At 34.8% G+C, this 27,807-nt stretch overlaps 1 protein-coding gene across 1 annotated transcript in view; it reads left to right on the top strand.

Annotated features, from left to right (window-relative positions):
• The window catches only part of LOC149410687 (uncharacterized), a 67,999-nt gene extending 40,979 nt beyond the window's left edge, over positions 1-27,020 (top strand). The window contains exons 4-11 of the mRNA XM_089648312.1: positions 3,009-3,156; positions 12,403-12,579; positions 22,106-22,672; positions 23,736-23,913; positions 24,628-24,820; positions 25,201-25,305; positions 25,697-25,804; positions 26,686-27,020. Of these exons, the coding sequence (XP_089504438.1) occupies positions 3,009-3,156; positions 12,403-12,579; positions 22,106-22,672; positions 23,736-23,913; positions 24,628-24,820; positions 25,201-25,305; positions 25,697-25,804; positions 26,686-26,862 (1,653 nt within the window). The 3' untranslated portion in view covers positions 26,863-27,020. The remainder of the gene's footprint in view (positions 1-3,008; positions 3,157-12,402; positions 12,580-22,105; positions 22,673-23,735; positions 23,914-24,627; positions 24,821-25,200; positions 25,306-25,696; positions 25,805-26,685) is intronic.
• Positions 27,021-27,807: the final 787 nt, after the last annotated feature.

Genomic DNA, 27,807 nt, shown 5'->3' with positions numbered 1-27,807 from the left:
TTAAAATAGAAAAAATACCTGGAAAAAAAATGATTGGCGGTTCTAAAGCTTCCCGCAAATATACCATATATTATTTTGAATAAAACACAAATAAAATTTACTTGCGCACGTCTGGATTTGAATCCGCGACCGCCAGCTTACTAGTCAAGAGCCTTACCCCTCGAACGCGGAGGCCGAAAAACATTATGGTCATGTCCTTATGCTTAACAGCTGATCATAATTTGAACTAACGCTTAAACGGGCTGAGAATCAGCGTTTAAGCCCCCGCATCGCCATTTTCTACGGATTCATGACAAGTTACTCTTTAACTATTTAAATTTTTATGTTCCAAAAAAAATATTATTTTTGAAGATTGAAGACCTACATTTTTTATGCCAAAACGTTAATTATATAAAATTCCCTCGATAGGAAAAATCGCAAAGGTCGGGAAATTATTAAAAATACATTTTGTTCTGTTATTTAATATGTTATAGGCATGAAAAAATCACAGTGTATCTTTAAATGCAGCTAAAGCATTTGTCGAAGATTTTTGCTCTATTTAAAAGGAATCGTGTTTTATTAAATATTTTCACCATTTTCGATTAATTATATATTATGTTAGCGCACTCCCTCTAACATTCGTGTTTACATACAGGGTTTTTCAATAAGAGGTGTTATTTTGATATTCAATCGTAAAAGATCAATGGTTTCGTTGCTTGTGTGGCACGTAGCGCTGTTTTGTTGAAAGTAAACGTTGTCCAGGACAATACCATCCCATTCCGGCCATAAAAAATCATAAATCATCTCTCGATAGCGCAATCCATTCACCGTAACTGTTGCTCCAGCCTCATTTTCGAAAAAGTAAGGTCCAATGACTCCGCCAGACCATAAACCGCATCAAACATTCACACGTTGAGAATAAAGAGGCTTTTCAATAATAACTCTTGGGTTTTCTGAGCCCCAGATGCGACAATTTTGCTTGTTGACGAAGACACCGAGGTGGAAATGGGCCTCATCACTCAAGATGATTTGCATTTGATTCACTCAAGTAAATTTTAATAATTTCAATGCGTTGTTGAAGCGTGTATCGTTCTATTTGTATTAATGGCGTAATTTCTACTTGTAAATGTCAAAAAATGACAGCTTCAAAAGTAACATCTACCGAAATAGCGGGTTATTCAAAATAACACCTCTTATTAGAAAACCCTGTATATCCATTTCAAACCACCTTTGAAGGCTTACTACGGAACCTTAACAAGGACATTTAAAATTATATACTATTTATAATTTTACAGTGAACCCGAAGTTAATAAATAAACGAAATCTGGTCGGTACCAGGACGGTAAAAATAATATTAAATTAATAGTGTCTATAAAGTGCAAATTTTTCAATATTTCGCGTTTAAATATTATACTGGGTACTTTATAATCATACTTCTACGATTTCTTTTCACTTTTCTTCTTTTGGTCGATAATCTTGAATCTGTAGCAAATCGTGAAAATTTGGTACAACAAAACAATTAAAATCTTTTCACGTCGTGGCATTCAAATTAACCATAATTTTTACGAGGAAACGAGAATTTCGTAAATTCCGCACGAATACAAATTACGATGAAAGTGTAAATAGAGAAGTTTTCGCTAAAAATCTCATAAAAAAATGTCTCGTCTCAGCAGGTTTTCTAATATAAGTTTGTTGAGAATTTACAAACAAATTTTTAATAGCACTAAAAATAGCAGGTAGCTACTTACATTTGTGTCTAATGTAAAATGTATGCTGGGTACAAAAAAATCTGATAATAATGTACATAAATGAAAGTGATATTTCTAATTGGAAAACTGGAAAAACTTACCAAAAGACTCCAACTGCACGTAACCAGTGTAAACACTGTAACCACTGTATTGTGTAAGTTGCTTGGTTATGTTTCGTAGTTATATGACATTTGAAAAGAGAATTGGTTAGTTTAGAGTTACCTAGCTGTTCAGATCTAGTAGTTATGTGAACAGTCCAAAAATTATGTTTCTAATATTCACTTATTTAATAAATCTCACAGTAGGTCATTAAATTCATTTTACTTAATTATGTATTCTATGAAACATTTTTTTATTTCTAATGAGGAATTATAAATTTTTTTCGGGTACCTACTATACGTACAATAATATTGAAAAACTTGTGGTAATAATGTATAGACAATCGCCACGCTTTCACATTTAAAGAAATACTGTTTATAGAATCAGTAAAACGGCCACCATATTGAAACGGAAACGGACCTTTGAGGTATTCTCTTGCTCTTCCTTCTTGAGCCTAAGTTTCGGACAGCCTTTCAATGTCAATCATCCGAGCAGAAACGTTGGCTCACTCAGTAGGAAGAAGCACAGCGCCTTCAATTAACATTATTATATTAATGCCGTTTCCAAAAATAAAGATACCTTTGCAGCCGTGCAAATTATAAGCGCTGTTTGTATGACGTATAATATTTGATTTGCAGTTAAACAATTCCTATTTTGCAATAATACTATTCATTTTTTAGTAAAGCTTACATTATGTATTTTTACATAACATTATCGCCCGTCCAATCTAAGATTTACAAGAACAATAAGCAATGAATAACAAATTTAGTGCAAAAAACGAAAGTGAATCTCCACCAACAGCAACACGATTTTATCGCATCTAAATCAGAATTCAATATGAACGAAATCAACTTGTTTATACACGACTGTGTTCGGTGGACTAAAAGCAACATAACCTCAAAAACGGTGCTAAAAAAACAGTATTCAAACCTAAAAAACGAAGAAGAAAAAAAGTGTCATAAAAATAACGGCTTAAAAAACAATAAAGAAGCAGTGGTATGTGAAACAAAAACAAATGAGCATCGATCTTTCAATTTTAAAAACAAAAGAAAATATGTTTTCGAAATTTCTAAAACTACGTTTGGCGCCATTACGATATGTCTTCTATTTTTGAATTTTTGTGCTGCGTTTTCATTGGCTGATGGTTCTGATGTCATCAATCTGGATCTGGACCTACTGCAGAATGGGGATAGGATTTTCCCCTCAGATAGGGAGCGACCTTCAAGTCAACAGGAGAAGGATTTGATGATTCTCGATGCTTTGGCCAGAAGGAAAGGAGGGTATCAAAATCAGGAGACGGAGGAATCTATAGTGCATCTGCTTGGAAGAAGTAAGAAGTGGTTTGATTAATTTCTACGTCTGAAAATTATTATTGAGAATTTTATTTCGTATGGTTGTCTTATGTATGGTAATGTATTCTTATTTATGAGCGTCTTTCTAGATTCTTACACGCCAAAGATATTAGAAGAACGAGATATGCTATCTTGGTGTCAGACCGTAGGCGGAGTACTACCTAATTAGGGTACTTTGAATACTATCGGGACGTGTACGGTGTACGCACAGAAATCTGTTCTATGTATTAGTGCGGATACCTTAGCGTAAGCGAAGGTATGCAGTAGTATTGGTGAACAAAGTCGGCGACACTGGGCAAAACAATTCCACACAGTATGAACTGCTCATAGCACATCTCGTTCTTCTAATATCTTTGTTACACGCCCATTCGAAGTTGGTGTGGTAAAGCCGGCCTTGAGCGTGGTGGTCCAAACAAACGCCACGGTAATAATTCAAGTTTTTCACTGTTCTGACCTTAAGTGCCGCGTAGTATTTACACGACGTTTTGTTGGAAGGGTGTGAATGTTTTAATTTGTAATGTGAATTTGAATGAATTGCACACTATAACCCAAAATTAAAATAATGATGATTTAATTGCACACCGTAGCCCAAAATTATAATGAGAATGATTTGAATTGCACACTATAACCCAAAATTAAAATGATGATGATTTGAATTGCACACCGTAGCCCAAAATTATAATGAGAATGATTTGAATTGCATACTGTAGCCCAAAATTATAATGACAATGATTTGTATTATTCCATATTATATGTACACTTCGAATATTACTAATGTTTTGTTACGTTTTAAATACCTACCATACAATTTTAACTAAATAACTTTACAAGACATTAAACGAACGATTAACGTCATTTTTAATATGTTACTAATGATTTCCAGAAATCCTTCAAAAACCGGTATATTAATATAATTTTTGGTAACCCGGCAATTCAGGACAGTGGTATTTCAACACACTCTTGAAAAGTGATACAAAGTCATGAAAAACGGCGAAAAAACTATGTAATTTTTTTTTAATTACTTTACATCACTTTTAAAAAGTATATTGAATTGGCATTGTCCCGAGTTGCCATGGAACTGATTTTTTTCGTATTATATTTCAAACGCTATTTTTGTTTATTTTACTATAGCTCAAGAGTCCTCAAAGGCAGGAGTCAGCAGGACTATGGCATTTTTTTAGAAAGGCTTTGGTGAGGGTTAGGCTGTGGAAAATGGGACAGAGGATGGTTGGGAATTACAGGGCTATTTAGATCTGGTCATCAAACAGGTTAATGTCATTTCAAGAAAAGCTTAGATTCATGCCTTTCTCAATGGTCTTTCATCTGGCGATGTAGATATTGTCACGTCTGAGGAGCATGGACCCTTTTCAATCACCAGGGCTATGATGGGGCTAAGGCAAGGAGGCAGAATGTTTGAAAGCATTGAAGAACCTTGATCATGTTTTCATGTCTGAGGGTGAGCAGGACGACAGGTACCCGCAAAATCCGTATAAGTTAGCTCCGGGTAGAGATTTGTGGGAAGGAGTGCGCGAGGCCATTTTCAATTAACCAGCATCCATTGAACGTTTGGCAGGCTACGCGGAGACAATGATGACTCATCTCACCTACGGTAATAACCGCATAATCCAACGAAAGTTTTTATTTGTTTCGAGTTTTTGGTTCCATGATAATTCATCAAAATAACAATTCAACACACCTATAAAAAGTGTTATTAAAAGTGATGAAAAAAAACTAGGTTAAATACTTACATATCCAAAACATACATATTTGCGACCTCTGCATCGGTGGTCGTGGTCGTATTAACCACGGAGGTTTTATAATATGTGCAAGGAATAATTTAGTAAAAAACTAAAATTTTCCAGAACTGGTACCAGATTATATGTTAAAAAGTGTTCGAATTAATAGTACAGATCATGGCTCTCCTATAAGGAACTACAACGATTTTAGGCTTCCTGTACCAAATCGAAAACGCAAAACAATATTTATTACAAAGATTTTAACATGTTCAATGAACTCATTTTAAATGTTAAGGAGCTGTATGCAGACTGATAGAACCTATGGGCAAGCCAAATACTAAGTTTGGTGATCGCGCTTTCGGAGTATCTGGGCCGAAGGCTTGGAATACACTCCCTCCGGAACTAAGATCCATAACAAGTCCAACAGAATTCAGGTCTAAACTAAAAACTTACCTTTTTAAGCTGTCGTACCCTTAAATTAAATATACCATTCCTAAGAGAAAGTCCAGTTATATTCAATTTTCCAATTATGTCCTAAATCCTGTAACTAAATTTCGCTAATAAACAATTAGATAATGTTAATTAAGTGTTAATCTCAAGTGACCTACCAGGTAAGTATTGTACTGTATATTATCTCCATAAATAGTTAAGTAATAACAAAAATCACTGTAGAAATGTATTATAAGTTTGTACAGCGCCCTTGAGGTGATTTTGCACAAAAACGGCGCTATGCAAGTCATCCAATTATTACTATTATTATTATGCTAAAAGTCTTGCAGTTATTAGTGGGTTATGTCCAAATTTGAGCACGTAGGTAATAGAATAGTATTATATTAGTTTTATATGAGATGAAAACAATGAAAACAAAATTTAAAAACTTTATAATTCAAATAAATATTTACAGAAAAAAAATTACAAAGATAAGTAATTTGCGTGACCTTTATATTGCCGTTGTCTCGATTATTACAAAAAGTAAGCATAAAAACAGTAAACGATCACTCTAAACATCTAATCAGTATGTTTTCAGTTTTATTCGGATTTTTTTTAAAACAGGTTACATTAACATAATATAAAAAATATTTTAGTTCTTGAACGAACAAAATTAAGGCGATGCACTACGTCATGTAATGTTTTAAATTGAGCCGATATCAATAACAACCCTTACGTAGATGGCGATAAGTTTTAAATTCCCGCTTAACACCATCCGCCTGTTTTCATTTATGCAAGAAAAAAACATGGCCAAAAAGTGCCTTTTATTTTATTTTGTGGATGTTCAGGCATAGATATTTAATTTTTTTTCGATCATTTTATAAATAACTTTATTTGCAACATTATACAATAAAATTACAACCGAAAATAGGTTCGTAAGTAAGAGATTTTGAACTTCAAATCAGTTTTCTATACATTATTTTTTTCTGGGCTTATTAAAAGACTTATCTAAAAAATACTCGATTATTTCGAAGGTCAAGATGTATTCTACTCGCAGTATTTAATTAAAACATCTGAAACATTTCTAGGCGACCAAATTTTCAAACCAAAAACATATGATTTTGCATTACTACGTATGGCATCGCCTTTAATCATTTATGCATTTCAAAACCCCTTGATTTGCTCCAAAGACCACCTTTTCAAACACTTAAAAAAAAGCTCGAGTTGCGTGGGTATTCGCATTAAGTATTTGGCAAACCAGGAAAACGTAAAAACACAATGGTTTCTTCCAAAATAAATATGTACTTAAATTCCTCGTATGATTTACATTTCGCAATCTTTTTACGTTCATTCTGTCAAAATGATTATGTGAAACATCGAGTTATGTAGCAATGTCAACCTTTTTATTACGATGGTATCTGGTAATTATGATGTTTATTTTATTTTCGGCGGAAATGTTACATTAAATCCTGACCCAGATCAAAAAATTATTTTTAACATTATTTTGTCGAAATACGAGGAAAAACCAAATCAAATAATCATTTTCTTAACTAGACGCAACTTGTTTCAGTTAATGTTTTTCAATGTATTAGGACAACCTCTGTAGTCCTCGTCTACCAATCGTGCGCAAATAATTTTCAATTTGTATATTTATGTATATTTTCATGAATAACACATATTTGCGACACTTTTCACAATGGAAGATACACGAAAAAAACTATTGCTAATTTATTAAGAATCTCTGAAAATTATTAGTATTCCTGTTAAAAACGGGAATGCAGGCCATTATCGAATGAATCGATATGCATCATGATAAAATTCAATTATTGATTACAAAAATCCTAACATTTTTGCATTTTATAATGATATATTATGAAGACAAACTCAGGTAAATGAACACGTTTTACGATATAATTATGAATTCACTTTATCAACACTTTATCAGAAAACGGCATGCAGTCCCGTTTTCAACAATTATATTTTTCGAGAAAATTTTATCAAATCAGCATTTTTCTCTGTGTACTCTCAGTATCGCCCGTTTGAAACACCGCCACACAGAATGAAAACCTTCCTTGAAATGGCTCTAACTATATTTGATGAACAGTTCTGAACAGCAAGTACGGCACGTTCCAAAGAGGAAGATACTCTCAGTATGGCCCTGGTGTAAGACTCCTGGTGGAGAATTGCAACGTTGCTTGAAATGGCTTTGGCCGTGATTGGTGACCAGATAGGTAGTCCACCACCTTCCTCTACCTCATCTCCTTCCTCTCCTTACTACCTTCAGCCTCACAACATACCCAATAAGGGGATGCCATAGTCTCACTGGCCCCAGTAAATTGGGACTCTTGCGCGGTAATCACATTAAAAAAATACAAATAAAACATTTATCTAAATAGTACACAGTTGAAAAAGTATATAAGTGTTTTATTTAAAGTCGATTTAAGTAAGGGGAAGTGAAAATGTTTTAAATAAAACGTAATTTAAACAATATTAAAACTAGAAAGCCATAACTAAGAAATCTAGACTTAATAGAGAAACGATGTAAAGCTGCTGTGATCTTGAACAATGAGGAAAACAATGCATCTGTTCTCACCGATGCACTTCCGTGGGAAAATGGGATTTTTTATTGGGTACATTATGGAAATGAAAAATTGGAGAAAACTAGATTCAGCTCTAATCCATCAATGGTGAGAATAAGAGTAAACGTGAAAATATACTCATAAGAACTGGTGACACACATTTTTTTGTTTATTAATAATAAACTTTTAAGCACCTGCTTCCTCAACAAATTGCAGTAATAGCTAAACCGTTATTCGTCAGACACTAACAACCAAATTCTAGCAAAAGTATTATATAAGATATATAATCGATGATCTAAATTACAAATAAGAAAAAATAATAGATTAATCTAGCACTGCCACCCAAAAATGTATAAAATGTAAAAATACATTTATCTTTCGATATTTATCGGCAAAAAACTTTTTTTTTAAGACAAACATTTCAACTTTACAACATTTTGATTCTTTAAACTCCTACTCTTATCTTATAAGCTCAAAATGTTGCTTCTGAAATGATGGAGGACTTAGCTAACAGAAGATTTGATCCAACAACGCAAGGATGATGACTTGAAGCATTTGTCCACTCCGACAAAGTATCTAATTCGAAAAAAAATTGAAGAATTGTTTAATTTTTTTTTTAATATCCCCGTTTCGGTTGTCAATTTGACAAATTAACTGACTGTTCACTGACTGATAAATAACCACGTTGGCTTTGTTTTTGAAATCCTTACGGCTCAAATGTTCAAAACAGCACTTCCCACAAAAATGATTCAATTACAAAGGTATTAATTAAAACGTATTTAATAAATCGTGTGCCTTAGAAATTCTTCCCAAACCGAAAAACCACTGAAATTCATCATGCAACCGACTTATTGTACTCGTATGTTTATTCATTTCCTGAATACTACCAGATTATATTGATGCTATTGTCTTTGTGATCTTGAAATATTTAAAAATTGCAAGAGTGTAATAATATAATTATGCAATGCTTACGATATTGCGGAGTGTGAAAAAAAAAACTTACCAAGTTCGATTAAAATCAATAATTACATATAAGTAAAATAAATAACTTTGTAAACCAATGAATTCTTCGTCAGCATTGACATATAACGAAAATTAAATTTTTTAAAATGGACGGTAAAATTGACGATGTATTAAAAATTTCTTAAAATTATAGGTAATCCTGTTAAAAAGGGGACCGCAAGATGCTGTCTAATAAAGCAAATTCATAATATTATCAGAACCAGTGATCATGCACCTGGGTTTGTCTTAATATTATTTCATGACGAAATGCAAAAATTCGTTTAATGAACACGTATTCGGACATCGTAACAAAATATTGGTATTTTACTTAAAATTTATCAGGATACCTATCAATTCATTCGTTAATGGCCTACAATCCCGTTTTAAACATTAAAAAAACAAATAATTTGAAGAGATTCCTAATAAATTAAAAAAATATATACCAAAAAATTTCCTCCGTTCATAGATAAAAAAATATTAAAAAGAGCGGAGATTAATTAGTTTTTATTATAAAATATAAAAATAAATTTAAATTAAATCATTTTAAAATTGATAATTATTTCATAAATGCATACAACAAAAACTATTATAAATTAAAATGACAGAATTAAGAGGTAACTATGGCGTCTAAATAACAAAAACTAAAAAAAAATAAAGTTATTATTGTTTTGAAACATGTCGATCCTTTCTGATTAAATAGTTGTGTTTACAAATTTATTTAATATTAAATGAAAAAATACACTTTGTAAAACACCATTTTTATTTTGAATTAATATTAACAGCCAACCAGGTTTCGCTTAGCTCAAGCTTCGTCAGGGCTTATTATATCAACTAAAGTTATTTTCATACAGACACATATATTTGGATGAAAATAAAACACTGTGTGAAAGAGATAGAAATTAAATACACGAGTGAAAGAGATAGAAATAAGTAACTTAAATATAATAAGATAATAACTTTAGTTGATATAATAAGCCCTGACGAAGCTTGAGCTAAGCGAAACCTGGTTGGCTGTTAATATTAATTCAAAATAAAAGTGGTGTTTTACAAAGTGTATTTTTGCATTTAATATATAATGTCACATCACAAAGTGTTTGCTTCCTTCGATAATATTTTATTTAAATTCAAATGACAACACAAAGTGATTTTGCAATTATTGAAAAAATAAATAAAAACTGCCGCGTTTCTTCTTGACACGTTTCCTTTTCGATTTTAGATTAAACAGAAATATCATATAGTCATTTTACGAGTATATGAACATTTTTATATTTTTATTGCAAACTGAGTGGAAAACAGTGTACAACCGGGGGAATTTGCTTTGCCTGTCTCACAAGGAAGTCCTGTGCCGAGACAGACTAGTTTACAAATATTTTATAATATTAAAATAAAGTACATTTTTCAATAAAGCAAAAATATTTGACAAAAAAATTCAGGTTGGTAGGTAGTGGTAACAATTAATGAGATAGAGGATTATATTTGGGAGAGGTGACTAATTATTGCACAATTTTTATGTTTTTTTTTTTCGATGATCCATTGTTTGATAAGGATTTTGTATTTGTTAATATTTTCTTGTTTTTTTCAGCTAGGTTATTGGATATTTTAGACGCAATATATTTGAAATTTCTTTGACCAAATGTTGTGTTTGTTTTAAGTGTTTGTATGAGTTCTTTGGTTTTGTGCCTCGTGTTTACAATATTTTGGGTATTTTCCTAAAATGTATGTGTTTTATTTTTTTACAGATCAGTTAAGATAGTTTTTGTGTAAATTTGTCGAATATCTAATATATGGAATTTTTAGAATATATCTTTAGTGCTTGTTTCAAAGGGAACTTAAAGAATAACTTTCATAATTAATTTATTATATGGCTATATCACTGGTCAACGTTGTGGTGCGGGATAAAAACTGAATTGTGGAAGGCTTTCGTTGATGCGGATCTCGTAGTGGTCTTTATTAAATAAAAAATAACGAGACATAAAAACGGCAAAGGCTGTTTCCGATATTAATAAACAACTTTTAATCAATTTGAGAGGCGGGTTTGTGTACCACCGCCCCGGGAATCATGTATTGGATAACTCAATACCTCTGCCATAGGTCACCACAAGTGGTTCGCTACGATTTGTAATTTAGTAGGAGGGCCCGGGTTGATTGGGTGAGGTGTGTTCAGGTTGCGCCAGCCGGCCAACTGGCGTGCCAGATCCAAGATTTTGAGGCTGATTTTGGGAGCTGAACTCCCCAACTGGTCTTTCGACCCCTCGTCTTGTGGGAGGGATAAATTCGGTGACCGGACAAATCATCACAATAATAATTCATCACATCTTTAAAAAGTTATATAAAGTCATGGAAAGTGATGATACAAAAACTTTATTAACTGGTTTAAGTAGGTTAGGTTAGGTTAAAAAAAAATTTTCATAATTTCTAATGACTTTATATCACTTTTTAAAAGTGTGTTGAATTGTCACTGTGTTGAGTTATCACGGAACCATAAATTCATATGTCTGTCACTCCCGGACACACTGATCCTTCCCAAAACATCCTTTTCTTTCTTTCCCTGAAAAAACCCTCCCCACGTCATCCCCAAAGATGATACAGGCCGTGAGAGAAATTATGTTTGTCAGGGCCTCCTGTGTGGGGTCAGTGAAAAAAAAAAATTTTTTTTCGAGTTACTCGTTGGTTCTTTTAACAGTCTCAGCAAGCACATATATGTAGGTACATTCGTGCGTTAGATATGGATTGTTGACAGAACGATGAAATAGGTGAATTGTCATCTTTTGCACAAAATAACAAAAAATACCGCTATTCAATAGTTCAATTACATATTTGTTTATTTATCGGACTTACTTTTAATCTATACGCAGTTAAAGATTCGGCAAGATGGAAATTCTGAACCAAACATTTCGTAGATGCTTAATTGTTAACCTCGATACAGGCTTAGTCCTAGTGAGGTTGATTTTTATGTGAAAAAAAAACGTGTTTTATGTTTAGTGAGATGCAATAAATAAATAAATATTTTTTTTAAATAAGGAGCAAAGGATTGAACTTGCCACGCCTGGGTGGGAACCCGGTGCATTTATCTGGTCTAGGCAAGATATTATATTTGTTCAATTTCTGGCTATGTTTATCAGCCAACTAAATCCACCACACTTTCTAACCGAATTCAGGAGCAATGACCTAGAATGCTAAAGTCACCGAATTAAGGAACAGGGTGGGAAAAATAGAATAGACCTTATGAAAGATATCACCCAGCTTCTTACTTCAATCGGTTAATAAACGCAATCACACCAAACAGCCAGTGTTGTCATTCTGGTACTCATCAAAACGCCCAGGCGGCAGCCAATCGATTGCCACTGACATCAGTATTAAATCACTTAATAGTGCGTCAAGACAAACCCCTACATGTTACAATTTAAGGTATCTTTCTGATCACACGAGAGTTGTGTTTTTGAAGTATCTTTCTAATATTTATTATTTTATGTTGCAGTGATCCCTCAATCGTGTCGCTACAAGGGCGCCAAGTTTGAGTGTGGACTCAGCATCTCGTGCGTGCTGGGCGGCGGTCGGCCTGTGGACCTGTGCTCCGGGGGTATGATCTGGGCGTGCTGCGTGGACCGCGAGCTGCCAGCCGACAAGCCAGAGCCTGCCCTACTACATAACGTCAGTAAGTAACAAACTGGTCCTGATATGGTGGAGATAAGTAAACCCGCAGATTCCCTCCGTGCCGTTTCAAGTGTGCCAAGTTTGAGTGCGGGCTCATCATCTCGAGCGTGTTGGGGAGCAGCAATCAGTCCGTCAACAATATCAGTAATAGCACGCCCGCAATCAGCGACGGTTTTTGACAGTAATAATTGACTAATCATCGGTTAGTATATCATCCCGTCCGTCCCGAGAAAAAAATTGTCTAACTTGTTTGTGAACGAAGATATATATGAACTGAACGAAGTTTTGCAAAATGTTGGGGGTAACAATTAATAATTGGTGTAGGTAAGTTACACTAAGCCGCATTGGAAACAGCAGTTAGTGCGGTTAAATCTGGTTTAGACTAAACGATCACCAGATGGACGAAGAGTTTGTTTGGAAATAACGGTATCTTTCCTATTCTGAGTGGGATATACTCTCATCATCACTATGATGAATGACCAACATTAAAAATTGAAATGTTTCTTAAAGTTGCTTTAACTGTGTTTTATGAAAGATCGATCTGAATAACCATGTACTTCCTAACCTTTCTCTTCCCATATCCTTCTTCTCCCCATTTCCTTGAACCTAACAAAGTAGCACATTCGAAGATGATATGTTTCTACTAACTGCAAAGAGCTGGAAGCAAGAGTCTTGCGCGGAATTCACGATTTTAAAATTCACTCATAAAAATTAAAATTCTGACCTCATTGTATTGTATTGACTTTGCATTGATCCTTCCTACCCAGAGACTGTTAAAATGTTTTACTAAACTTAAAAAAAAAATTGTCCGACTGAGTATTGAACCTTCATACCCAGGGAGTTAAGTCAACAAAGCAAACAACTGCCAAACCAAATCCCGATTTAGTATGACTGACATTTATTTTGTAAATTATCTGCTGTGATGTCATCCAGATTCATAGAACTGCGTATATCTCCGCTGGTGTATGCTCGATTGCCATCTAAAGTTGATAGAATGTATTGTCATTGACGATTAGCCTATCTACCGAGTTTCAGCTCAATCGAATGTTGGGAAGTGGGTAAATTTCCACTTTCAAGATTTGCATAAATTTATTCACGAAAACAAAAGTGAAAAAGCACCACTTTTCATCATCATTATAAGGAGACCTAAAAATCATAATAACTTAGCCACGTTCGTTCCCCTTCATTTTCCTTTGCTTGCAACAATCTCAAGCATCATTACACCATGCAGATTAAATGCACCAAGTGTTATAAAACCACTTGTTAGGCACCCATCCGCCGAATACATGAGTACCACTTGATAGGTAATTGGTTTAATACTCACCAATTAACGAGACATGCTCTGATTCCAGTGTTTTGTAACCTGCCTCAGTACTGCCTTAAGTTTGATGTAATTTCGTTGGAGTAGGAAGTCTATACAAAGCAATAAAAGTATTTTTTCACTTTGAGGAGGTTGTAACATTCAAACAATACAATTTGGAAATAACTTAACTAAAAAGGTTTTACATACTAGGTGGAGGATTTCTCTTTCTCTGTGTTGATCTGAAAAGGTATTCTGGTCCTAGAAACATGCGAACGGTAGAGTGTGTGATAAGGTCATTTTGGATTAAATCTATTCAATAATATTATTACTATTTGTATCATATTAAGATTGCTTGCTGAATGGTTGCTTCGCATTCGAAAAAGAGAGGGTATTCTATTAAAATTAACATGTTATAATAGTCCATTTGATTTTTTGTAAATACTTTTGGCAAAAACCTTGATGTAGACCCGTCTATAAAACTGATAGTGTTCGCTCTCCTTTAGATGTTAGGCTCACTAAACGGCACCATCACATTTGCCATGCAAATAATATGATCTACAAACGGGACCATAAAGACGATAAAGTGTGAATATGAACAACGAATACAAATAACAGAAAACATTGGAGAAGAAACGAGCAGCAACAAAGCTTTGCCGTTTAAACTCTGCTTAATTGATGATAAACATATCAATAACCGAAGTTTAATTCCATTTAACAACAATATAGTTCTCCCCACCGGCATGACCATTGGCATGTTAGTCCTGCCGGCTGAAAAATTAAACATTATATGCTGTCGGTGAAGAAGATAACAATCAGGAACATAGAAATGAATGCTCTCCATGATAGTCGAGTTTTAAAACCATCCACAAATCAGTCTGAAGATATGTGAAGCAATGGTGCACATCCCGTTTGACGCGTAGATGGTTCATTCAGTAGATGGACACTGTAACGCTATCCAAAACATTGACGGAAGATTAAATAAAGAAGGAGGAAACGCAACACGGCATAGTAACCCAAAAATAAGCAGTATAACACAGTACCTAGTCTAAAAATTTCAAACCAATCTGAACGACCGTGAATATTTCGCGAAGTATTAAAAATAATGCCGTGGCAGGTAACTGTGGCAGTAATAATTAGCGCAGTGACAATGAAACTGCTCCATAGGAACAAAAGCGACACTATTTCAAATCTTAATAATAGTTATAATGACGATGATGTTTCCGAACCTCCCATTGTCATCGCACGCAGGTGATAATTTCATCATTGGACTGCTTCCTCCGTGGTACCATCCACTGACTTCATCAGTACATCTCTTTCGCTCTTTCTTTTCGTTGGCGTTGCGTTGGTTCAAATGTACCAAATATTAACAGTGGCGGATTCACTTTGAAAGCAGATAACAATATTCAATTTCATGCTAAGAAACTATACGTAACGCTCTACAAAATTAACAAAAAATAAATATATTTAAGGCTAAATTAATAATAATAGTAATTAATAGCCGAGAGAACACAGTGATGATTAAGACAACTAGAAACTAAATGATTTTTTTTAAACTACAAACCGCTTCAGAACAGGAATTTTCACAGTACACAAACTGTAACTTTATTATTTTAAAAACTTTGCCGTAGAAACGTATTAAAACAAATTAGTTATTATTTTTATATTGTAGAAACAGATTGTTAATCCAATCACAGTGATATCTTCTCATTCTGACACTCTTAAAATCTTCTAAGATAATTATACAAAAAAGCCTTAAGGCTATTTACAGATAAATTAAATAGATCCTATGTTAAATATGATTTAAGATTTTCACGGCCAAAAGTATTTTTGTTATTTGTTTTTGGGGTATTATGCCGTGTTGCGCTAACTCCTTCTTTAGCCAACGTTTCGGACAGCATTGCAGTGTCCATCATCAGGGCAGATGTCTTATTTGAGGTTGTGTTAAAATGTGAGCTTAAATATGAGGTTGTGATACCGTGTTGCCAGCTCCAACCCTCTGAGCTAACATTAACGTATCATTTTTTTATTTAAAGTGGTTTTCTTCGTTTAGCTCTGGTGTATCCGTCAATTACCGGATACCAAGAACTATTAAGCTTAGCTCCATCGTCTCTATTGATGTTTACGGGATTTTTATGAATTTCAATGGCCTCCGTAATCAGCCGTGCTCTATAAGTTTTCGGTCTCCCCAGGATTTCAGGAACAAATCCAAAGTAATGCCCGGTGTCAATCAAATGCTCGGCAATTGCCGATTTGTCAGGGTGGCCGAGTTTACAAGCTCTGAAGTGTTCCGAAATTCTTTTGGAGATAGTCCGCTCTGTCTGGCCTACATAGACCTTGTCACATCCGGAACAGCTGAGTTTATACACTCCATCTGTTTCCAGAGGAAACTTAGTCCTTGCAGACCTCAGTAAGTCCTGTATCTTTGTTGTTGTTCCGAAGACAGTCTTGATATTTTCCTTTCTCAAAAGCTTGGCAATTTTGTCTGTCACATTGTGCACATAAGGCAGGAAGGCACAGCCTTTCGACTCTTGTTCAACTCTGTCTTCGTTTGGTGCAGATTTGGCTTTTATGATTTGCCTTGTCTGACTTGCTGGGTAGCCGTTACGCTCCAGTGCATCGGTCAGCTTCGTAAGTTCCGCTCCGATTTTATGTTCTTCGCATATTCTGGTCGCTCGGGTCACCAATGTATGGATATCCATACATTGGTGACCCGAGCGACCAGAATATGCGAAGAACATAAAATCGGAGCGGAACTTACGAAGCTGACCGATGCACTGGAGCGTAACGGCTACCCAGCAAGTCAGACAAGGCAAATCATAAGAGCCAAATCTGCACCAAACGAAGACAGAGTTGAACAAGAGTCGAAAGGCTGTGCCTTCCTGCCTTATGTGCACAATGTGACAGACAAAATTGCCAAGCTTTTGAGAAAGGAAAATATCAAGACTGTCTTCGGAACAACAACAAAGATACAGGACTTACTGAGGTCTGCAAGGACTAAGTTTCCTCTGGAAACAGATGGAGTGTATAAACTCAGCTGTTCCGGATGTGACAAGGTCTATGTAGGCCAGACAGAGCGGACTATCTCCAAAAGAATTTCGGAACACTTCAGAGCTTGTAAACTCGGCCACCCTGACAAATCGGCAATTGCCGAGCATTTGATTGACACCGGGCATTACTTTGGATTTGTTCCTGAAATCCTGGGGAGACCGAAAACTTATAGAGCACGGCTGATTACGGAGGCCATTGAAATTCATAAAAATCCCGTAAACATCAATAGAGACGATGGAGCTAAGCTTAATAGTTCTTGGTATCCGGTAATTGACGGATACACCAGAGCTAAACGAAGAAAACCACTTTAAATAAAAAAATGATACGTTAATGTTAGCTCAGAGGGTTGGAGCTGGCAACACGGTATCACAACCTCATATTTAAGCTCACATTTTAACACAACCTCAAATAAGACATCTGCCCTGATGATGGACACTGCAATGCTGTCCGAAACGTTGGCTAAAGAAGGAGTTAGCGCAACACGGCATAATACCCCAAAAACAAATAACAAAAAAAAAAAAAAAAGATCCTATGTTTCTGAAATTTCATTCATTAAACAGCGCCATTCCTCGTGTTATACTATGTTGTGCTAGTGCATCTGTTCTGCCATGTGGTATCTTGAACAAGTTATGGCGCCGACTACGGTTAGAGTTTTAAGGCACCTATAAGCCGTAAGCCATGCCGAGAGGAATGGGCTATCAATGGAGTTTTGAATTATATCAAATTTAGATTAGATTATTACTTGGGTATTGCAAGATTATTTTTAATACCATACAAGAGATTACTGAACCTTACCTAACCTAACGTATGTTGGGAGGTTGTTGTATGCTGAATGGGGTGGAAATGGGAATGGGAAGAAGATATGAAAGATGAAGGTTTAGAAAGTACCCAGCCACTAAACACGGCTAAAGCCATGGCTTATTTTATGTTACATACTTAAACACTTTTCCTTACAATTTCTCGACTACATGCCATTAAAAAGATTATAACCGCAACGTGACGCCTAGCTGATATTATGAAACATCAAAATAAATTTTTATTGAAGAAAGTGAAAAAAAAAGTTAACAAATCTTTATATTTAATAAAACAATTCTTTATTATTATTATTTAAATATGCACAGAGAAATATATTACAAATTGAAAATTCGTCATCATTTAGAATAAATCCATTGTCAATTTTAGTGAGAATAGAAGCAAATATATCGCGCAGAGTTTTGGCGGCCGGGCGGAAAGAACCGAACAACCAAACAACCGAACCAAGGATTACTTTTACCAACTGGGCGCGCCAAAAAATGTTTCACATAAAATATAAAATGCTTTATTTTTACCTATATTATCATGTACATAGATTAGATCATCTCACTTCAAAGAGTTCTATTTTCTGAATACCGTGTACGTGTACACTCATGCCATACACCGTATCAACATATTTTTTGTGAAAATACCCATTCAATAGGTCAATAATGCTTTTTTTAAGTTCCATCTTTTTCGTTTAAACAAGCGCCCTTCTTTTGACTTGACATTATCTCCCGGCCCGGTAAATCTATTTTAAGTATCCGGCTCTGTTCTCCAGGTAGGTACCGTCCATGAATGAGTACGGGTAGGTACCAACAATGGACAATAGAGCCTCGCGGCCAGCAGAGCGGAACCGCAGAAGGAAAGTGAAATGAAGAGAAAGAGCGGAATAATATTATTATCTCTGTACGTTGATAAACCATAACTTGAAAATTACCACTGTTTGGTAATAATTGCATGCGAATTATTTCAATAGAGAGAGTCGAATTATATATATTTTTGAGAATCATTCAGACATAATGTCATGTTATGAGAAAATCATTCGAAAAATCCTCATATTTCATTCAATCTTCTCAAATAAGTTTTTTGTCCAATTCCGTGTCCATATATGTGTCACTTATTAATTTTTTCAGCGTTTTTTTTTTGTCTTTGCTTTCCATTCTTATTATTTGTCTGTTCTTGCTTATTTCTTTTCATTTGCTCTCTTTTGTTCTCTCGTTAAAGTTTAAGCAATTTGTTTTGTTTTTTCTGCTTAATTTAGTTTATTATTTTTTCGACCCACTGTTCTTGTCGTTGATGATACCTTGTTCTTTGATCAATCTAAGCGTGTAAATTGATAAAAAAGACAGGGATATTTAGATAGTTTTGATACCGGATGAATTTTTCACCCAAAGCCTTGACACTGCAGATCGGAATGGAGACGTGCGTGCAGCGTTGTGCTGCGACCAAACATTTTTTGCAGCTTTTTCAGTCATAATAATCGTTATCACGTATTTTTTGTTATATAAAATATCTATCCTTAGTTAGAAGCGTTACATATTCTTTTCTTAGACATTATATCGTCAAGGTCGACTATCCATTTCTCTTGCCAATTTTTCTGAGATAGCTGTTCACCCATTTTACCAAGTTTTTTCAAGGTTTGCGGTGAATCCAGAGGCATCAAAACATGCATACATTTTGGATCTCAAATTTACAATGTCAGAGATTTTTTTCCCTTGGAAATCTTGGACAGGATTGAACTATCATGACCGGATTGCACACACGTTGTTACAGAATTAACACAGAATTATGAAAATGTGGATAAGTGCAAATAAGAACGGTGGTAAAATATAAGATATCTACTCCACCAGTTCCCAGGAGTACATCTGATTTAAATGAAGGGATGCCATTTCAGCAATATGATGTTACCACTAACACAAACTAAAAGAAGAAGAGAAAAAACACTTATATTATCAAAATTGAAAAACAAATCCGACATTAGTCTTAGACCGATTAAAAAAAAAATGCGGCGGACAGTTCAAAATTAAAAGGCACGTAACTATGACATAAGTCTAATATATTGACTGAAAATTGGATGGCCACCACCAACATCAACTAAACGAAGACGAGAAAATACCTTGTTTGATCAAAATTTGTGGATAAACTTTATATTCAGTCCTTGGCTGGTCTGTTTAAAAAAATAACCTAAGTCGCTAATTTAAATATTAGAGTATTTTAAGCACTGCCCTACGGGGTCCATGGTCATTGATCAAGAAGATCCTCCGCAGAGGTCCAAACTTTCTCCTTCTCGGTTCGTGGCGCCCATCGACGAGGCGGATTTACCCAACTCCAGCCGAGCGTGACCAAAGTGTGTGACCGGCATTACGCGGTTCACAGGGGTCATGGCTCGCCGGGCGGCTAAGTGATGGACAAAGTGACAGTGACTCTGAAAACACTTGACAGTTGACTTATCGCAGGCGACGCGTTACTGGCTTTAATGTGTCTGGCGTCTCTTGTCAGAGTAAAATCTTGTAAATGGAACTTCTTACCAAGAGTTCAATAAAATTCAATTTATGATTGATCAAACCATTCGCAAGTTTGTGTCTTATCCTCTTTCAACCCGATCACTTTCATTAATGTCGAATTTTTCCGGTGTTTATGATAACGTAAAGATTGAACTCCTCAGGCCTATTCTGTGAGAAGGTCAGAGTATTTTCGCCCTGCAATAAAATCCAAATAAATAGAATATCATTATTTTTTAACTAATGTTTATAAGACAAGGTTTTTATGCATAGCACAAAGGATAACAAATTATTATACGCAATATTTAGTCACCTGAAATATCCATACGAATTAAAATATCTCCCGAGTGAAAATAAATGCCGCCGACGGGAATTTAACCACCTTCTGATGTCCAGTAAGGTTCTCTGGACCACTGAGCTACGTCGGCTTATATAATATTTAATATGTAGAATATTTAATATATAGAATATTTAATGTATAGAATATTTAATATATAGAATTTTTAATATAAATAGAATATTTCTGAACACATTCAAAAATTGAAAACTGTTTTTGAAATGTGATTAAATACGATTGCAAATTATATTATTAATGGTAATCATTTTTTGAAATGTCAAAATTTTAAATGCAAATAAATCTAATATGTTTTTTTTTCAAATTGCGGTCGAAACCTTCTATTTCATAAAGATGCACATTTCAATTCTAATGTGGTTAACTTCTAGATTTTAATTTTAAGCTTAGTGTTTTTTTTAATTTTATTTATCGCACTGCGGCTGGCGTTTTAACTTAAAGCGATGCACTACCTCGCGTAATATAACACCATTCGCCTGTTTTGATTTATGCAAGAAAAAAACATGGCCAAAAAGTGCCTTTTATTTTAGTTTGTGGATGTTCAGGCATAAATATTTTTTTTTTTTCGATCATTTTATAAATAAATTAATTTGCCACATTATACAATAAAATCATAACCGAAAATGGATTCGTAAATAGGAGATTTTGAACTTTAAAGCAGTTTTCATAGGCCTTTATATATTTTTTTCTGGGCTTTTAAAAAGACTTATCTAAAAAATACTCGATTATTTCAAAGGCCAAGATGTATTCTACTCGCAGTAGTTAATTAAAACATCTGAAACATTTCTAGGCGACCAAATTTTCAAACCAAAAACACATGATTTTGCATTACTACGTATGGCATCGCCTTGATTCTATTTCATGGTGGTACTGAAATAGAATTCAGTTAAATCGCCATCTGCAGTGGGAGTTTGTACGCCTTTTGGCGTTTTAATCTATTCCAAAACAGCTCCGTTTAACCGCAGTGCGTGCACCTGCTAACACCATTTAGATCATATTTCTCACCACAACAGTAAAGAAGATACAATAAATTTCTGTGAAATCATGTTAGTTGTTCCCTAAAACGATAAAATCAGCCCAAATGGTTAAACCTTATTTTCCTACCTCAATAACGTTTTCTGCCGATTTCCACAATAATTTATTTCCTCAAAATAATAATGTTATTATTCTTATCAAATTATTTTATGTGAAGCCTGCCATAATAATATGTAGAACTGTAATACATAATGTTCGTTTTGAAGTAGTTAATTCAAAAGTGTAAAAAATACATTGTACTGCCACCTTGCGGCAAAAAAACTATACTAGCTCTCTAAAGCATGCAACCGCGTGAATCGAAGAACCCAGCTATATTCCTGCGAGTGATTGTCTTCGCTAGAAAAGCTAAATTTCATGAAGAAATTTATTACGATCAATGGAACTTAAGAATTCAATAATTATTTTGACAAAAGTACCCTTTACCATTATCATGTTTATTTAATCAATATAACTATCAATCATAACTCATATTAACACTTCATCTTGTCCACAGGTGACCTAATACAACTCGTGGGCCACTTCCCATCAGACAGTTTTAGCAACTTCGACAGTCTCATATCCAACAAACCACTAACAATATACGACGAACCCATCATCTACCACAAACCACAAGACTACGACAGACCTAAACCTAACTATGACAGACCCAAACCAGACTATGATAGACCCAAACCAGACTATGACAGACCCAAACCAGACTATGACAGACCCAAGCCAGACTATGATAGACCTACCCAAGCTTATGACAGACCAAAGCCAGACTACGACAGACCAAAACCAGACTATAACAGACCAAAGCCAGAATACAACTGGGTCAAACCGGACATAAACTTTTACAGACCATCAAAACCTACAGTTGTAGAAAATTTTGACCAAAATCCTTTCTTTCATGTCAAACCATCTTACCACAATCACCATGAGACTACAACAAATCAGATTCCTCAGCCTGATGATTATTATACTCCTGACAATAACTACGAACAGATTCCATTGCAAGGTCAGGACGGAGCCGGGAACGGATATTACGATGAAGGCGGTTCTAAAGATCCAAGCTTTCGGGGTAAATGTCCAATAATTTGTGCAATTAATGCACCAAAGATTTCTTGCACTAGAATAAGATAGATTTTCTTGCACCCGCTGCAATTCTTCTAGACCACATTTCCTGCACAACGTTAGTACTACAAACTAATTAACTTGATTTACTGCATCTTCTAGGACCATCAAAAATGCCTCGATCCCCAGTCCCTCCCCTTTTATAAAATCTTATTTATTCACTGGCCTAAATTAGTGGTTTAAAAATCTGTCTGTCTTTTTTGGCTATTGTCCAATGTATATTTTCTTTGGCCTATGTTTTGCTTGAGTTTTTATCTGGTCTGCAGTCTTCAACTTTCATTTTCAAAGTTTATAAACATACATTAACACTTACAGGTCTACTTACTAAACAAACTAACCGCTTTGAGTAAAATAACTAACAAACATCATTATAACATGTAAAAAATACACATTGCACAAAATTAAGTAGAAACACGTGGATAAATATGTGAGCCCAGAAGAAAAAAAGATCCTTGTTTAAGTGAGTGAACAATGTTCACAGGTTTTATTCGGGTCCTTAATGGAGCCAGGTTAGAATGAAAATATTTTCTACTATAGGCAAGTGTCTAGAAATACAAATTGTCCACGTAAACCCAAGTAACAACAATTATAAAACTCTCTGTTCCTTTATTATCTATCATCCAAAAACATTTAACAATACATTCGTGGCTTTTATTCTTGAGAGGCATAAGTATTTTTTTAAAGATTATTGTAAGTGGCTTTGTACTACTCTCATGGAAATGATATATTGATTATCAATTTGATTTTATATAGATAGATAGATAGGCTGACAGTTTTTGGTCTACCTTTCTTATTTGTTCATCGGAAATTAACTCAAAAGTCGAACAGTTGTAGGCAGACTAGAGAAAAATATGATAATTTCGTAAAACTTTTTCTACTGCTTTCGTTAGTGCGTTTCTGAAAGTCCAGAAAATATGCGCTTGGATGAGTTTTTGCAAAATACAGCGACTTTGATATCTACTTCACGAGCTGGTGTTACATATTTTCTGATCTCTTCTTCTTATTTTCAGGCTGTGGAGAACTTTATACCCGCTCCAACCGCATAGTCGGAGGTCACTCCACCGCTTTTGGTTCGCATCCTTGGCAGGCCGCTCTCATCAAGTCTGGTTTCCTGAGCAAGAAGCTGTCCTGTGGAGGAGCATTGGTGTCAGACAGATGGGTGGTGACGGCAGCTCATTGTGTTGCTACGTAAGATAATAATTATTTTTTTAGCATTTAAGGTTTTTTTAAACTCACTAACTTTTTAATTACTCTTGTTCAAAGAATTTGTTTATAGTTTTCACAAGAATTCAGACTACCCTTTAATTTTTCAAGAAGAAAAATACTGGGATATTTTGCTTAACTCCATTTTCCCCGAAAAATATATAGGTAAAAACATAAAAGGTTTTTGACTGAGCGACTGAGCTTGGCGATGTCCTATCTTAACTGGACCATTTTTTGTTGGATACTTCCTTTTTTACCCTGAAAAAATTCGCATGATCGTGGTTCTTACTAAGAGCCATCAAATCAGGATTATCAATACTGTGTTATCTTTTTGTAAATACCGCACAAGAATCCCAACTGCTTCCAACCGTCTGGAGCCAATGAGACTATGGTTTTTCCAATTAGGGTTTATCTGTGACGCTGAAGGTAGTGGAGAGGGTACGAGGCAGATGGGGGAGTACCTGGTCAATCAGATCTGGGCACCAAATACGGCTAACGCCGTTTCAAGCAACGTTTCAACTTTGTTTTGTAGTTCCCGGATAGAGCGTTGGAAGTCAAATCAGACTTATTGGACGTACAAAAGTGGAACCTATTTTTCGTTTCACGTCTCATCAAAATGTAATACATCAATGACTTCAGATATTAAATACTCATCACCCATTAAACACCAAAGTTCAAACAATATATTTGTGATTCCAGCACCCCTAACTCCAACCTTCGAGTCCGCCTGGGCGAGTGGGATGTGCGCGCGGCGGCAGAGCGTCTACCGCACGAAGAGTATGCAGTGGAAAGAAAGGAGGTGCACCCGTCCTACAGCCCTACTGACTTCAAGAACGACGTGGCTCTAGTGAGGCTAAGCAGGAATGTGGCCTTTAAGCAGCACATTTTACCGGTAAAGATCATTTCACACTTAATGTGGGATATGACTTTTGTGTGCTTTTCTAATACAAAATTTACTGCGGAATAGTTAGATAGCTTTTATGTTTTATCCTTCCTAAAACCTGACCCAGATTCACGACATTCTTTCCCCAAAGATAACCTTAGGTTTTTTCGGGACCTTCTTTGTAAAAACATAGACTTACTCTTTAGTTTTACATGATCTATTCTAAATGACGATGAATTTTTAATTTTTAACAGATTTTAATAATAATGAAATATGAAGATTTGTTCAGTGACATTATCACTTCCTTCAATAAAAATCGGTTCCGATCTTTCACATCGTGCCTCTCCATGTTAATATGAGTTTTTTAACCTCTTTCCTTATATCTGCAGGTATGCCTTCCGGCTAAGGAGATGAAGGTGGTGGGAAAGATGGCGACTGTGGCAGGATGGGGAAGAACTAGACACGGGCAGAGCACAGTTCCAGCTGTATTACAGGTAATTGTTGTGTTCCCACACACACTTCTCCAACTCATCGTGGAAGGAGATTATAAATAACTTGTTCTTTGTGATAAATCTGGGATTTATTATTACTTCGCGTATTACAATGGTGACTCGATAGTCGACCTAACTAGAAGCTGGCTAATGGAGATCTGAGAACAATAAGTTTGTCTGGGAGCATTCCCACTGGCCTGGCGACTACTGGCACACAAGCTCTATGCACTACCCTCTATGAGTACATCTGTGAAGCTCTTACTTCCCAACAGTAATACTTATCCATCAGTATTCAGTTGTAAACAAATCTGATTTGCTTCCTCATATCTGTTTCAAGTACAACTGTATTTCAGTTGGTGATTAAAAATTTACGAAATATTATTTTTATTTTTAGGAAGTGGATGTTGAGGTTATACCAAACGAGAGATGTCAGCGATGGTTCAGAGCAGCTGGAAGAAGAGAGACTATCCATGATGTCTTCCTTTGTGCTGGATACAAAGAGGTATTCATTTTATTATTAGCGCAGAAAAAAAAATCAGGGGATAGTCTGAATTCTTGAAATTCATATTTTGAAAATGTCTGTTAAAATAGTGTTCAACTGTAATTGTTAACACACCTGAATTCAAAGCAAATTTGAGATTTGAACCAGATTTCACTTTCACGCAGAACTAACTAACGAACAGTACAGACAACGGAAATCAATATACCTTTGATATTTACCATCAACATTAAAAGGAAAACCATTTATTTTTTGAAAATATGGAGCAATGCATAAAAAGAGTATTATTCAATGCAACTTTTGAAAAAAAAAATATATATACATATATATATCAATACAAATCTGATAATATCTTTAATTGGTTTGTGGAGGGTGCTGAGTCAGCGACAGTAGTACGGCTGCCGCCTCAGCGCCACGAAAAGTACAAAACGACAACACGTCTGTTTGACGAAAAGACCATTTAATAACTTTTTTGATAGTTTTTAGTCTGCATACTATGTATATGTTATAATGCATAAGCGGGGAGAGCGCAACGACTCAAAGCTGCATTATACCCATTAAAAAATTGACATTATATCTTACTAGTTGACGTATACCCGGTGTTGCTCGACTTTTCTTTACTTTCTATAAACTCTCCAGAAGAAATACTCTAAATGGTAGTGAAAATCCTATCAAAATCAGTTGCGCAGTTTAGAAAAACTAAGCGCACGGACAGACACGGATAGCAACTGTTTCAGTAAAATAGAGATGTTTTATCTTTAAAATCTATGCACATTTTCTAACTGACTTTAGTGCTCAATAGTTTTTTGGATTGTATCATGGATATCACAAGTTTGCAGAAATAGTCTTTTGGTGATTAATGATTCAATTTTCCTATTTTCCAGGGTGGACGAGATTCCTGTCAAGGAGATTCTGGTGGTCCACTAACTATGAAAGTTGAAGGAAGAAACACCCTTATTGGACTGGTCTCTTGGGGCATCGGATGTGGCAGAGAACACCTACCAGGGGTTTACACTAATATACAAAAATTCGTTCCCTGGATAGACAAAGTCATGAATTGAGAAAGCTACGAAACTCAAAATAATAACCAACGTAGAATAACATAATTGAAGATGATTTAAGAAGAAAAAATGGTCTTAGAAGAAGATTTAGTTAAATAGGAAAAGAAAATGTGTTTTAAAAAATTTCAAAATTTTCAGAATTTTAGAAATTTTTGTTAAATGTGTGTTAGAACATTATAAAATTAAAAATACTGTACCTACTTTTATGTCACATATTTTTAAGATAATATGCTAGCCGGTTTCGGAATAACCGTGCTTCCATCATCGCAGATAATATAAACAGTTTACATCATCCCTGTATATTTAAATTCACTGAATTTGTCTCGAGATGAAGAATTCTCTGAAGATAGACATTCTCCCATGTGAAAAGATGCCAGAAGAAGAAGTTACTTTTAGTTTACGTACTAACTATCCTGCTGAAAGTGTGCTTGTGTCAAAACTGGTATGCATGTTGTTTTAAATATGCAGAATTGTGTAGTACACGGAGTTATTGCGTTTCATTTCATAAAATTATGAAAAATAACGCAAAGAATTTTAAAGAACGTACAGTAACCAGAAAGAATAATCGAATCAAAGAATTTTGGATATGTGTTGACAATTGAGAGGGCAGTAATAATTTATTTGTTAGAATTAATGTTACTTTTATAGACATTGTTAAAATCAGTTGTTGACAAGGAGACTAGTCAAACTTTGTTTGTTAGTTTTTTTTGTTGGTGTTTGGGAGAAAACGGGTCCAGAAAAGAATATTTACTGTATTTAATAAGAATTTTTTTTTTTTTAAATTTTGTAAAAATACATTAAGGTCAATCGAGATGTTCGTTTTAATATACGTGTTCATAGATGGCGTTAATTTAATTATTTTATTAAAATAATTAAAGAATTGGATTTTTATACGGAGAAAACTATTTATTCATATGCAGAGGCAGCTTCATTTTGATTCACGGA

This window comes from Hesperophylax consimilis, chromosome 27 (genome assembly GCF_061612785.1).
Source record: "Hesperophylax consimilis isolate HC1 chromosome 27, BYU_Hcon_1.0, whole genome shotgun sequence".
Lineage (NCBI taxonomy): Eukaryota > Metazoa > Arthropoda > Insecta > Trichoptera > Limnephilidae > Hesperophylax > Hesperophylax consimilis.
Note: the sequence above shows the minus strand (reverse complement) of the source record. Positions and strands in the feature narration are given on the sequence as shown.